General features: G+C 35.8%; 1 protein-coding gene across 2 annotated transcripts in view; it reads right to left on the minus strand.

Moving 5' to 3' along the window:
- Positions 1 to 14404, minus strand: part of LOC109850692 (myosin-6-like) — a 39691-nt gene extending 25287 nt beyond the window's left edge. For both annotated transcript variants that reach the window (XM_020420757.1, XM_020420751.1), the window contains exons 1-13: positions 14008 to 14404; positions 12723 to 12851; positions 12149 to 12292; positions 11780 to 11925; positions 11539 to 11695; positions 11343 to 11401; positions 11081 to 11240; positions 8802 to 8951; positions 8555 to 8691; positions 8323 to 8469; positions 8121 to 8222; positions 5404 to 5461; positions 5204 to 5305 (exon numbers count right to left, since the gene is read on the minus strand). In XM_020420757.1, coding sequence (XP_020276346.1) covers positions 5204 to 5305; positions 5404 to 5461; positions 8121 to 8222; positions 8323 to 8469; positions 8555 to 8691; positions 8802 to 8951; positions 11081 to 11240; positions 11343 to 11401; positions 11539 to 11695; positions 11780 to 11925; positions 12149 to 12292; positions 12723 to 12851; positions 14008 to 14010 — 1494 coding nt within the window. In that variant the 5' untranslated portion in view covers positions 14011 to 14404. The remainder of the gene's footprint in view (positions 1 to 5203; positions 5306 to 5403; positions 5462 to 8120; positions 8223 to 8322; positions 8470 to 8554; positions 8692 to 8801; positions 8952 to 11080; positions 11241 to 11342; positions 11402 to 11538; positions 11696 to 11779; positions 11926 to 12148; positions 12293 to 12722; positions 12852 to 14007) is intronic.

Here is a 14784-nt window from a genome sequence, read left to right on the forward strand (position 1 = left end):
CCTATGTCTGATTCTTGTGAAGAGATTTCATCTCTTCAGTCATCACAATAGTCTAATTTGCAGCCTCATTGTCACTAATAACCTCCTTATAGGTAGAAGGTTCTGGAATCTCAATCGATTCTGCTATACTCAAAGCATAAGCAAGCATGTCTGCGTAGCGTTGAGGAGGTCGGATCTGCCTTTTTGTTCTCCCGATGGCAATATTATATTGTTGCTCTTGTGGTGTATCAGCATCTAAAATTGAACCTTTCGCAGTATCAATTGGTTCAACATGAACGCCCTCAAGCACTCTCTTTGAAACTGAGCTCTCTAGCTCCACCCACTTGCTAGACTCCTTGTTAGTACATATAGTGTCAATAACAAAATCCTTTATCGGGTGAAGCATGGATTTCTCATCAAAAGTGACATCCCTACTAATAATAAACTTAGGTGATTTAGAATCAGAACATCACAATCTATATCCCTTCACCCCAGTAGCATATCCTAGAAAGATAGCTTTCTTTGCTCTAGGTTCAAGCTTACCATCATTAACATGAAAATAAATAGAGCAACCAAATACTCTTAAATGAGAGTAATTAGCAGGGGCATCAGACCATACCTCTTCTGGAGTCTTGAAATCAATTGTTGTAGAAGGAGATCTGTTTATCAAATAACAAGCTGTATTGACTGTCTCGGTCCAAAAGTCTTTTGACAAACCGACATTAGAGAACATGCACCGAGCTCTCTCTAAAAGTATTATGTTTATCCTTTTTGTAACTCTATTTTACTGTGATGTATGTTGGACTATATGATGGCGTACAATATCTTCATTCTTGCAGAACTGGTCGAACTCTATAGAACAAAACTCTATCTTATTGTCGGTTTTGAGACGCTTCACTTTCTTTCCTGTTTGTTTCTTAATCATAACATTTCATAGCTTGAAGGTTGCAAACACATCATTCTTATGCTTCAAAGGATACACCCAAACTTTTCTACAATAATCATCAATCAATGTTAGCAGAAAATGAGCTCCACCTTTCGATGGAACCTGAGGACCCCAAACATCTGAATGAATATAATCTAAAGTATCCTTGGTTTTGTGGACACCGGTACTAAAGGATACTCCATGATGTTCACCGAAAACACAATGTTCACAAAAATCTAGTTTACTAATTTTCTGACCACAAAGCATTTGCTCAATACATCCAATCCTCTCTCACTCATATGCCCTAACCGCATGTGTCACAAACATGTAGTGTCTGAATCTGAATTCTCTGAGGATGACACTACTGCAGCACCTATCACTGTACTGCCTTCAAGGATATAGATGGTATTTATCTTCTTTCCTTTCATCACAACAAAAGAGCATTTACTTACTCTCAAAACTCCACCTTCAGCCGAAAACTTAAAACCATTTGAGTCAAGGATGTCTAAAAAAATGAGGTTCTTTTTTAACTCTGGAATATGACGGACATTGCTCAATATTCTAATAATACCATCATGGGTTCTAATCTTAATTGATCCGATACCAACAGTCTTGCAAGACATGTTATTTTCCAACAAGACATTCCTACCATCGATAGACTGATATGTGACAAACCAATCCTTATGCGGACATATATGATAGGAACAACCCGAATCAAGAACCCACACATCTTGTGAATGAGTATTAACACTAACTGAAAGAACTTTATGTGAACTAGAAGACTCTTCAGTTACAGTGGTAACTGAAGGTTTCACCTCCCCAGACTTCGACTGTGAATTATCATTTGCTTTGAGCGCTGGACAATTAGGTTTTATATGCACATATTTGTGACAGTAATAACGTTCAATATTTTCTCTTGGTCTGGACTTTGATCTAGACATATTTCTAAACTTGCCTCTACCACTAATACCCTTTTCAGGACGATCACGAGCGAACAAGCCTTCGGCTTGATCCTCTTCTCCTACGACAGACACTTTCTGTCTTAATTTTTTTGAATGTAAAGCTGATTTGACATCCTCTAAAAAAAGTGCATCTCCCTATAACATGCTATTGACAAAATTTTCATAGGAAGGAGGTAATAAACATAACAAGATGAGTGATTAATCTTCTTCGTCGATTTTAACATCAATATTCTTTAAATCCATAAAAATAGTGTTAAGTTCATTTAAGTGGCATTTAATTCGCATACATTCCTTCATATGAAGGGTGAAGAGGCGTTGCTTCAAGTATAGCTTGTTCGTTAGAGATTTCGTCATGTATCAGCTCTCTAACTTGAGCCACAAGCCGACGGCGGTATCTTCATTTATAACCTCCCGTAAGATCTCATCGACCAAACAGAGCTGTATGACACTATACGCCTTCATCTCCAGCTCTTCTTTTTCATCATCGGGCATAGATTCCTGCAACTTATCCTTTCCGGACAAGACCTAGAACAATCCTTGTACTAAAAGAGCCCTCATTTTTACTCTCCACAAACTAAAGTTGTTTTTCCTTTCAAATTTCTTCACTTTGTATTTCACAAAAAACATCTTGAAGCCAACTAGAACAGTAATTGTATTTATGAAAAGTAACCATATTTGCGAACAATAATCGTACGTATAAATAGTAACCGTATGTATGACTAGTAATAGTATTTTTGAATAGTTCGGTACTCGTGAATAGTATCTAATGCCTTTAAAGTGTAAATGATAATCTAACTTATTTTCTGATATGGAGGATTCACTTTTAGTGGTAGCCACAAAGCATACGATAAGCAGATATACGTACTCTAAGCAGGCTCTGATACCAGTTTGTTATAGTGGAGGGGCTTCACAGACATAGAAGATATCTATACAAAAGTGGACAAAGAGAATAGTACACAAGGATTTAATGTGGTTCAGTCAGTATGACCTACGTCCACGGGCGAGAACAGCAGAGAACTTTACTAATCACAAAAGAGAATATTACAAAAGAGGAGATCGCTCTCTATCAAGAGACTCACACAAAGAAAGAGTCAAATTCTTTCTCTCTCTCTCTTATCTCTCTATTCTTCTGTGTTCTGATTGCTCTTAAACCATTACACAACCCCTCCTTATATAGCCAAAAAATATTAATAAATATTACATAAGGGTAGTTGGAATTAGGCAACTGATAGGTAGGTGTTGAAAAAACTTTCAAAGACACGTTTAACACAAACAAACTAGTCCTGACTTTATCCCAATATTGACCTGAACCTACAATGGTATTGACCTGAACCTACAATGGGTAGGATATGAATTTAAGAAAAACCACACAATTCCAAACTTAACCCATCTTGAAAGAGTAATCATGCATACACTGTCTTACATATATCATGTCATTTGGCAGAGCTAGCGGAGCAAGTGGTGGTCATGGCCCCGCTAGCTTTATAGAAACATATATATAGTAATAGTATAGCTTATAAGTTATTTGCAGCGGGGGGCTTCACAGACACAGAAAATGTCTATACAAAAGTGGATAATAACAACACTGAATAAACACAGTGAAGACAAAGAGAACAACACACAAGGATTTAACGTGGTTTGGTCAGAATGACCTACGTCCATGGACGAGAACAACAAAGAACTTCATTAATCACAAAAAGAGAAGATTACAAAGGGAAATCACTCTAATATCTCATCAAACTCACACAAAGAAGAGAACACTCAAAGAAAACTCTCTTTTTGCTTTTTCTCTTCAACTTTCTCTTTCTTTTTCTCTCTGTTCTGAATCTCTGTTCGATGCTCTAACCCTTCACCACTCTTCTCTATTTATAGCCTTCAAAAGGGTTAGTGGAACAATGTTTTGGGTTGGTGGAACAGTAGTGTTTGGTGGGTCAAAATTCAAAGTCACGTTTTACAGTATAGGTTCTTGTTATAGCAGTCCCCTAAGTCTTATCATATTTCAGATTAGCCGCCAATCATTCATATTTAAAATTATTTTTCCAAATCTTCCTAATCTTTTGTATTTGAAATTAGTTCACCAAATCTAAAATTAGTCCTCCAAATCTTTCATATTTGAACTTCATCCTCAAACCTTTTACAATGTTATGAAATTAGTGCATTTGTTATATTTACCATCTAAATTGTTAACCACAATTTGGTGAAAGAACAATTACCAAATTATATTTTTGCAGGAATTTGTTATATTTTTGCAGCATTTTCTTTCCTTCGATAGAAACAGTAGTAGGGTTGTTTAGTTTTTCTCTATCTGTTCATTAGAAAAACAAGGAAATGACCAAATTACCAAATTGACCTACATCAACATCAAAATTCACCAAAATAAGGTTCAAAATCAGTGGATTTAAGTCTGATATTGCATAACATTTACCAATTTGTCCTATAAAGCCATTTTTGGGGTTTTGATTTGAATGCATATGAGTATATATGCTATTGCACCAAAAAATAAAAAGATGGCAGAAAATTCTCAGCCTCTAATGAGAGGGACTCATTTTGAATCACTTAAGATTTGGGATACTAATATAGAAAAAAGCCCTGTACACAGAGAGATACATATTGTTTTCATTATTTATTTATTTTGTGTTTCAAGTAGAATAGGGAAACAAAGTTTCAATTTTTGTGGTTTTCCAATAAACGGTAGAATGGTGACATGGGGTTCTTCCCATTTCATGAAGTTTTACATTAAAAGGTAGATGGATATGTGCAATGAGGATTTTATGTTCATGTACATCTCAAATCATTTTATAAATTTGATAGTTGAATTTGCTCTATTTCTTCTTATTATTGTTCGAAATAAATTTAGTGATATAATTTAGTGTATTGTCAATTTCATGGTAAAATTTCTTCCTATCATACATTATATTATTTGATTGATGTATAGTACGACGGTTGCATTTTTCCCCTACCCCAAAAAAAGTCCTGACTCCACCACCGTATCATGCATAATATTAAATAGAAATATAAATAAAAATAAATTTGTTATGGTCACAAATTTTCATAACTTTTAAACAATCTAAGTTTCTTTTCAAGATGGTTACTTATCTGGATGCTCATGAAAATAGTCAAATTAACATATTTATCTTTATATTTTGAATTTCTATGGACGAAAATACCCACAATTATTAAAAATAATTTTTTATTAATAGCTACCTTAATATTGTCAATTTATATTGACTTATAATCATGTTAGCATTTTATGATGTCATATCTAAACTAAAAGAACTGAAACTTGTATTTTTTCCCCCAAATATAACATACAATAATGGTTGAATAGAAGATGAACCTTTTCAATGAGATCAAGAACATCCTGGTTATCAATGAACTCAATATAACTCCAGTTGATTTCTTCTTTGGTATATTCCTCTTGCTCCATTTTAAAAACATGCTGTTTCAACCAGAAAGAAAACTAGTTACAGATCAATCTGTAGGAATTTCTACAATACTGCTCGCCATAAGAATGATGCAGAAAGAAAAAGATCCAACCTGATTAAAATGTTGTTGCAGTTTTTCATTTGTCAGATTGATACAAAATTGCTCAAAGCTGCAAAAGTAACTACCTTGAGATTAATAAACATGTTACCTTATGATTTGAGCATACAACCAACAGAAATTCAACAATTGAAATTTGAAAGATGTGTAATAGACTTCCTTTTGAATATAGTTAAGAAAGTACAACAACAGGAACAAGCGTGATGGCTCATTACCATACCCATCGCTGTCATAATCATCATCTATCCTTTTTTTCAACAACTTAATCAAAGAGGTTTAACAAACTTTTACAACTGGGCGTCAACTCAATCCTCTGTGTTTTCGTGCTAAAATCTCAGGAAAGAAAACTACAGACACGAGAGAGCCTCTAGTGTAGAACCTTAGTGGTGGAGGATTTTTTAATTAGAAAGGCTCAAAAGCCTTCTACGACTGGGTGACAACTCAATCCTCTCTGTTTTGGTGATAAAATCTTGGGAAAGGAAACTACAGACAAGAGAGGGCCTCTAATGTAGAACCTAATTTGTGGGGAAATTTCCTTGATTCTTATAATGTTTAAGAACATGCAACCAAGCAACGATGCTACAAATTCTAAGAAGGTTTGTACCTGACAAAAGTTGATGAGTAAGCTTTTTAGGTGTTCAGATGAAGATCAAACATATGGTTGTTATTTTTTTTGTCTACTTGATGCTAAAAAACCAAATACTTCATATTTTGTTATTGAGAACTTCGAGTGATGCAGGTTAAATCTAAGAACATATGTTTACCCATCCATCTACAAATATACATGCACATGCATACTAATGCAAGTATGTTTTTTGTGCATATACGCGTCCGTGTGTGTCTATATGGATGGATGGATATACATTTGTATGTGCAAACGTATGGTGTGCATGTTTGATTCTTATCCTTCCCCATAATTTTCTATCTTATGTGATTAACCCTGAGGGTGAGCCTTGGCGCAACGGTAAGGTTGTTGCCTTGTGACCTGGAGGACATAGGTTCAAATCTCGGAAACAGCCTCTCCAGGGGGGTAAGGTTGCGTATATCTGACCCTCCCCAGAGTCCACAATGGTGGGAGCCTCGTGCAGTGGGCCACCCTTTTATGTGGTTAACCCTATCTGGTATGAACTTGATATTGACATTTCGCTCATCAAAACAGTGGTAAATAAGAACATTATTAACATGCAACTCACTCTAGGGTTCCTGTGGTCACCCTAGAAATTTAGGATAAAGGCTCTGTTGTAGTTGTTGTTTATGTACCTCACACTTAGCATGGGCAACAACCAGTAACAGAATAATATAATCTTTTAATTCCAATTGTTGCAAATAACTAGGAATTCAGAAATGGATATGGAAGTATGTTGTTAGTATGTCCAGGATAGAGTTTGAGCAAAAATATCTCACAAAATATCGAAATGATTCTCAGGTTTTAAGTGGGGCTCATAAGGAACTTTACATGATACCGACGACTAAATATCATGCTCCAGAAATGAGACTCCGATGATCTCAAATATGCTTTCGTAAAAAACTATCCTTTCATTTGTTTTTGTTTCTCCCAAGCAAGCAACTAATATCATATGGACCTTTGCCAACATGTTACTATATGATTCTTAATCATACATCTTCCTGATAGAAGACTTCCCACATGTGTTAACTTTGTCATGCCAAAGGCAGAAAGGAAGTATGCTCTCGTTCACACCACTAATGAGAAGTTGTGGCAAATTGGAAGATGACTAAGCATTCCTTGTTGCCAGAGGCTTAAATATTTAAGTCATTATCTCTCTGAATTAGTTATGGGTGAACTCATAAGCATACTGCGGATAAAAGTCCCATGATGTTTGTTGTTTACTAATAATATAGTATTGGTGATAAAACTATGGAAGGATAATCTCCAAAATTGAAAGATAAGACGGGAGATTTGAAATCTAAAAGGACTAAGAAATAGTAAAAGAATGAAAATGAAAAAAGTAAAATGTAGTTTAAGCAAACTTGTGAGAAGAGATAAACACGCGATATAGATTGATGGTAAGAAATATATTGGAGCGACCGTTTCCACTATTTAGGATCAATCATGCATCTGTTATATCTGAAAAATATGTGGCTCATAATTTCAATGATATAGTAGAGGAATGTATTTGGAAATTACGTATCACAATTAGAGCTTGCTAGTGAGCAAAAATTAAGGGAGAACAACTGAGATCACTTATACATGTGCAATAAACGTCAAGTAGAAGGATATACTAGTTCAAGAAGCAAAGAAGATTAAAGATCAGTCTCAATATACCTGGATGGAGGAATTTAAAGTGGATAAAATAGTTGCTAAGTTAACCATAAAGATGGTTGTTAATATTGCCAAATGGAACATGCTCCAAAAGTTTGGAATAAAGGTTCTATCTTGCTGTTATTTGCCTGCTAATGTAGGGTAAAACTTCTTTGTTTTTGTTTCAGTCTCAAGAAACATATGACCCTCGAACTCCATTAGAATATGAACCAAATATATATAAAATTCTAGTATGATTTGCAACCCATCTTAATATTTTAAATAAACTAGATAATCCAATAATGTTGTTCACTAGGCCAGACAATGAAAAACCAATCAAGTAAATCAACTAACTCCAGAACACAGCACAAACATAAAGAGCTTCACACGGAAATGTATGGCAAGATCATGGCGGTTTGTTATGATACACAAAAGCGTACCAGTTAAGCACCTGTTTGTCTTGAAACTTTCGAAGCCATATATATCAAGAACTCCAACCAATTGCTTTGAATTAGGATCTTGACCGATTGAATTATTGATCTTGTTCACAAGCCTGCAAATATTAATGTGAAAGAGAACAAGATAAATTTTTAAAAGGAAAGCTAGAAAATTTTTATTAATGCAGTTAATATACATAAGAACTGTGCTTTTACCAGTCAAACAACTGAGAATATACGGTTTTAGCCAAGGCATCTCTGCTAAGAACCGCAGATCCTGGATCAAGACATTTTGTTATGCTCTCATCACGTGTCGCCATGATGCGCTTGCACAAGGAATCTTCAAGGTCTTTTACATCACACCTGGGAGTTCGATAGGAAATTTTTGATTATCATTTAATATCCAATTCAATATGTGAGCAAGGGGTCTTAAGGAAGTTTCTTATACATGAAAAGCTCAGCAGCAGTTTCTAAATGAAACCGAGATTTTTCATCTTTTGGCTCCGACGAATCTGTTTCTTTTCCCTCTGCAAATTCAACATTTCCTAAATGAAGAATAGCAGCAACAACTCGGAAAATGGCATCCTGAATGAACAGCATAGTAGAAAACGCAATATTGTGTGAGGGAAGTGGCTTGTGGGATCAGGCAGAACGTTTTTTTTTTTAACCAATTGATATCAACGACAGATGTTTACCTGCTCATCAGAACTGATTCCGACTACACCCATAGCCCTTCTAGTTTCCAGGTATTCCTTTGCGTCATCAATGCCATCAAGCTCAAAGAAGTTTGATTGATTAAGATAATGAAATGTTCTAGGATTTGCCAATTTGTATTTCTGAATATCCTGAGAAATTGGCATAACAAAGATATCCTTACGTCAAACCAACAAGTTGAGATTAAGTCAAAGATGGAAATTAGATATAACAACCATCTGCTTCCATTGTATGAGAGTACAGAACAATAACACCATCCTAGTGCATAGTGACACAGGACAGTCAGATAAATGCCTGGACAATACCAAGATGAATTATGTTTAATAAGCTGGTAATTTGGTGCTCCACAAGACTTTCCAGGGTTGAGACTCATGCATAGAAGTGAAGCATGCAAGGAACCTTGGATTCGTGACTCAAATTACCACCTACTCAACAGTATTTCCCACTGGATCTGTTGATTTATTTTCTTCCGCTTCAAAACATGAGGAGCACAGCGCTCTAATCTCCATGTCCAATAGCCATAGACTTTAAACAAGTTGAGAGGTATTCAGCAATTAGACAGTGACTGAAGGTTCTATTAGAATATAAAAATATAATCCTTGATGCTCACCACAACTTCAGAGTTTTGGTGTAACGGTTAGAGGGATTAATTTAAGATGGTATCAGAGTAAGCAACCAAAGTTCAAATCCAACAGACCATGAATTTAAAGCAAATTTTCTAAAAATTGACACCGCTGCGTGAGTCTAGGTTTTGGCTCATAAAAAGGCCACTCAACCTGCGGGGGCATATTAGAGTATAAAAGTACAATCCTCGACCCTCACCACAACTTCGGAGTTTTGGTGTATGTTAGAGGGAGTAATTTAAGAAGTTCTATGGATACCAAAAGCATTGGACCCATGTTCCATCAACATTTGCAGGAGGTCCATTTCTCTAATATCCATGTTCAATACATATTTGACCAATACAAGCAAGATACTTGGTAGGTACATTTTAGACATGCACAACATGTCTGGCTCTGAACCATCTAGGAGAGTTCGATTTGGGCAGGATTGGTGTTTAGCTTTTATGGATTAAGCAATTCATATTTCATTTATATTAAATTTAACAATATGTTGTCATGAACATTGAGGTTAAATCATGATTTATGCTAATTTTCACATATACAACACAAATTATTACTATGTCCATAATAAATCCATAATTCTATATCCTAAGTTCTTTACATCTTGGTATCTATATATTCATAGCTAGTTGTGTTTTTGTCATGCATCTCCGACAATGCGGTATAGAGCAAACCGTCTTCAAAGATACTACAGTCATTGGATCATCATAAAGATAGATGAATTTTCAAGTTGATCTATGCCCAAAAAGTAAATATGGCATCAACGACATGATTCATAATAAAGTTTGCCAATTTAGATATGAGAATATCTTCTTCTTTTTATTTTAAACTTCTGGCTCCAATCTAACAGCAATCCTCCACTTTTCATATCGACTTGGCAACATAAGATATTGTATGGTCTATATGGAATCTGTTCATTTAATAAATGCGTCTAGCCATGGCCGGATCCACCCTGAGAAGAGTAGTGCCATATAACACCACTCTCCTCCAAAGGGTGACATGTCCCAGTATGCGTGTGTGTTGGCAGTGGCTTGACTGGTGGAGAAATAAGAAGCAATGTAACGCAAAATTAGACAGACTTTCATATATTTACGGATTCGCCACTGGAAGATTTCACATTCTTATTGTTAGTTCCTTAAAGTTGGTTTGTTGTAAATAGTACAGAGTGTTTTTGGAAGCTTCGGATCTGGATATCAGGTCAACCTAATAATTATATGGTGACACCACTTTCTACAAATCCTAGATCCGCCAATGCGTCAATTCAAAAATTAGCATGACAGGCAAAAGGCATCTACTTCTTTCTCTTGTTTAATTTTGAATATGCAACACTAGTACATGCACATGAGAACTAATAAGAAAGCATATAGGCATATAGTTCTTTTCATATTTCCTATGAAATTCTTTCAAATCATATGTTTGTAGTTTTAAATGATCATCTCAATGTCAATGCCAGAAAACTGCAGCTTAGTTATTATCTAATTGCGAGTACTATTTGTCGTGGAACATGACATGTCCTACTCACTAGTTAGGACATGCTAAAAACACAATATATTAGGACAAAAAAGATCCAAGGCTTTTTTACATTGTTGCTATCTGAAAATATTTCAAGATTTTCATGACAGGTCAAAATTTGGTACCTCAGGCGGTGCAGCACAAAGCATGTAAAAGCAGTGATAATTTCTCTCAGGATCAGACACTTGGCAGACACGAGACCTCTCAAGCAAGTAGGTACGGATCGCAGCACCTGAAATCTTTCCCCTCTGGTTGAATTGAATCTCTACGAACTTGCCAAAACGGCTAATAAATGTTGCACGCAATTCAGAATCAACATCATGTCATTTGAAAAAGCCAGATACACCTTGAAATATAAATTAGAAAATTTCCAATACTTTTTCCTACCTTGAATTATTGTTTCTGACAGTCTTTGCATTTCCAAATGCTTCAAGAACAGGATTGGACTGAAAAAAAGGCCAAAGTTAGTATTCTAAAGGAAAGAAACCTTGTGAGGAGAGAGAATACAACAGATATCACAGCGAAGAACATTCCAGACTGCAATTTTGAGATCAACAATTGGGAGAAATGAAAAAAATTCTACCTCCAAGACTTGCTGCTCCACAGTGCGCCCTTCAGCTGCAACTGTTCCTCCCATATAAGCAAGATAACGCATAAGCATCTTGGTGCTTTCTGTTTTACCTGCTCCACTCTCTCCGCTTACTAGAATGGATTGGCTTATGCCCTCGTTTCTCATTACCCTGCAATAACCAAAGAAGCAAAGACATTGTAGTGATGCTGAAAGGTACCCTCAACAATTCTATTCATGCCCATAAAGTTAGTACCTATATGCAGCATCTGCAACAGCAAAAGGGTGTGGATTTAATTCACCAAATACAGCCCCTTTATATTGTTGCATCATCTGAGGGTCATAGAGATGAGGCAATCTTCGGAATGGGTTGACAGCAATCAATATACTTCCAGTATAAGTCTGTCACAATAAAATTCAATAGCAGACTGTTAATAACATAATCGACAAAAGCATACTCTAGGTAATGAAAGCTAGAATAACAGAGGAGCACTGCCGCAAGCACAATTCTGCACACGAACAAGGATTTCTAAGGAAAGAATGATAAACACCAACAAAATAAATAGATGCGGGAAACTTGGATCCTATCCCACCATCCAAATTTGATTCATCAGACTATACTCACATAGATTTCATTAATTTCATATCTCGATCTTAAGTTCTGTAAAACTCCTGGTTCATGGAGATAAGCAAGCTTTGTCATATCATCAACACCACACGCCGGTGCATCAGGATCCTTAGGGTAGATGCTAGACACTTTAACTGTGACCTGCAGCACAAGGAGAACTCTCAGTACGTCAACAGTTTTTATTCCTGAAGGATATTTGTTGGTACTAATGTAATCCCAGACAACTCTGTTTAACATATGGTTCAACCACAGAGAAAATTTCAAGTGCATTATGTATAGCTAAGCATATCTAGCTTTCTTCAGAAAACAAACATTTGCAAGAATCAAGTCATATGACATTAAATACATTTTAATTATGATTTAATATGATAGCACGATTAATTATTATATAATTTTGACAAACTGATGTCTCAACTCGACATAGTCATAGCAAATAATCTCAAAGCAACAAGCAAATGCCGGATGCAGATAGCAGATCATCTTCTTCCTTGAAAGAGATGTGACGAGTCTCTGAGTAATCAAACAATGTCTGCTGTCTCTTAGGCATAGAACCTTGATTAGGAGCACTTACCCTCTCTCCTGAACTGCATCTTATCTTAATTTTGTCACCATCAACCTCCAATACTTCCCCATCTATCCAAGCTACTTTAGGATCCTCAGCCCAAACTTGTGATCCTACTGCCACACTACCTTGGGATGCCTGTCAATCAAGAAAATTCAATAAGAATAGAACATTTGTTAAGCAAAAAAAAGGACTATTAACAAAGCAGCACAGAGTGCATTTCCTGTTGAAACAGAAAGACCATCAAAATTGTTCCTCATAAAGCTGCACCCTTGGAGTTGGAGATGTGATTGTATTGGTGCTGCAAACAACCAAGTTTTGATAATGGTAGATGGGTGGGGCTTCGAGGCAGAGGCCTCGTCCTTTTTTCTCAAAAAAAGTTAAAAAGTTTTGTTCCTTATAAAGAAGAATACTCAAATGTTGAAATCTGCATTATATCCTACAGATAACAATCGTTGTTGATGATAGACGGGAAATGTGTATCATATCCCACAAACATACTTCAGGATTGACATGTTAACACTTAACATGCACTGCAGCTAAAGCTAACGTGCACCAAAAAACAAAGGTGTCAAGAAATGGTGTTCGTTATCTAGGTTTCTTGTTTGGGCTTATATAACTTCCCACTGATAACAGAAGTTATGTATTCACTTTTGCTGTTTGCTGGAATTAACTGGACACTCAAATTGGCAGTAAAAATAGCATCACCTCACCTATCAGAGATATCATGATCATTACCCCACTTTCTACTATATGAACATCATTTCCTTGGGCAGAGGTAGGGTCTGTGGAGGCGAGCAAGTGCCCGGCTTCAAACTTGTATATTATAAGTACCTAATTATGTGTCTTTATATCAATTTTAGGATTTTTTTTTATCCATTTAATTGTGTATGTGCATATTAGTATAATTTAAATTTCTACTCTTTATAAGATCTAGTGATTAACTTATATTTTTACTGAAAAATGATATTCATGCTTTAGTAATAATAATCTGTCTATTAGTTCATTGGTAACTGGTTCAAAAATTTTGCTCCACCGGCCGTAATTTCTCAATGTTAATTGAGGGCAAGGAATTACAAGCTTGAATTTTCATAGTAAATGAAGGCTTCCAAGTGCTAATGCTGAAGTTTGCACTAGTGGTGGTACTGAAATAAGTGAAAGAACTCATTTTCTTCAACATTCATATATTATTGTACTTCATTTAATTAAACTGATAACCACAAAAAAAAAGAAAAAAGGAGATTAAAGCTACAATTTCTTCTATAGTTACATAGAAAATGAGAATACCACGTACCATTTATAGCCCGATTCTATCTTAGAATGCTCCAAAACCCTAATCACCAACGCAAATAGAATATTTCCCTCCAAAATTCCTCCAGTTTTAAGTTTTAACCTAAATATACAGCCTCATTTCCCCCTGACAACGAGATCTCTCTCTGATCCTTCAAATTTCTACGTCGTCTCTCACTCTCCTCTCTTTCTCTCTCCTCCCTTTCTCTCTCTAGCTTCTTCAGGCGCGAAACGAAAATGAGAACCAAAGCAGAGAGGGAGGGCTCCGCCGATTGAAGGAGAAGAACAGAAACCCTAGCTGTCGACGTTCGATTGCACTAAAACCCTAAGAAATCGCTTTCTCTCCTCTTTCTCCCTCTTGTTGCTCTCTTTAATTTCCTCTCTCTTCGTTCTCTGTTCTTCGCTTTCATAGCAGGGATGAAATAGAACAGAGATACGTAGATCGAACATCATTTATTGTTAAGATCATGTATTTCCGAAATTGCCCTACCAAAAATCGTGGAATCGCGAAACTTGCCCTGTCGGTTGTTGGATGAAGAATTGCTTTTACCAGCTGACGCAATTTAATTGGCTGTTAGAGGTAATTTGGGTAATGCCAAATAGTGCATTTTAATATAACTGCTAACAAATTAAATGGTGACTAATTAAAGTTTAGATCTGTTCATTACTTTTTATTTCCTAGTTGAGCAGGAGGCCGGAGCTTTGATTAGATTAATAAAAAGTTGTTAATTTGGATGATGTGCCGTGATATGAGCCTTTGGATTGGAATAGGTTGAGAATA

Source organism: Asparagus officinalis, chromosome 1 (genome assembly GCF_001876935.1).
Source record: "Asparagus officinalis chromosome 1, Aspof.V1, whole genome shotgun sequence".
Classification (NCBI taxonomy): Eukaryota; Viridiplantae; Streptophyta; class Magnoliopsida; order Asparagales; family Asparagaceae; genus Asparagus; species Asparagus officinalis.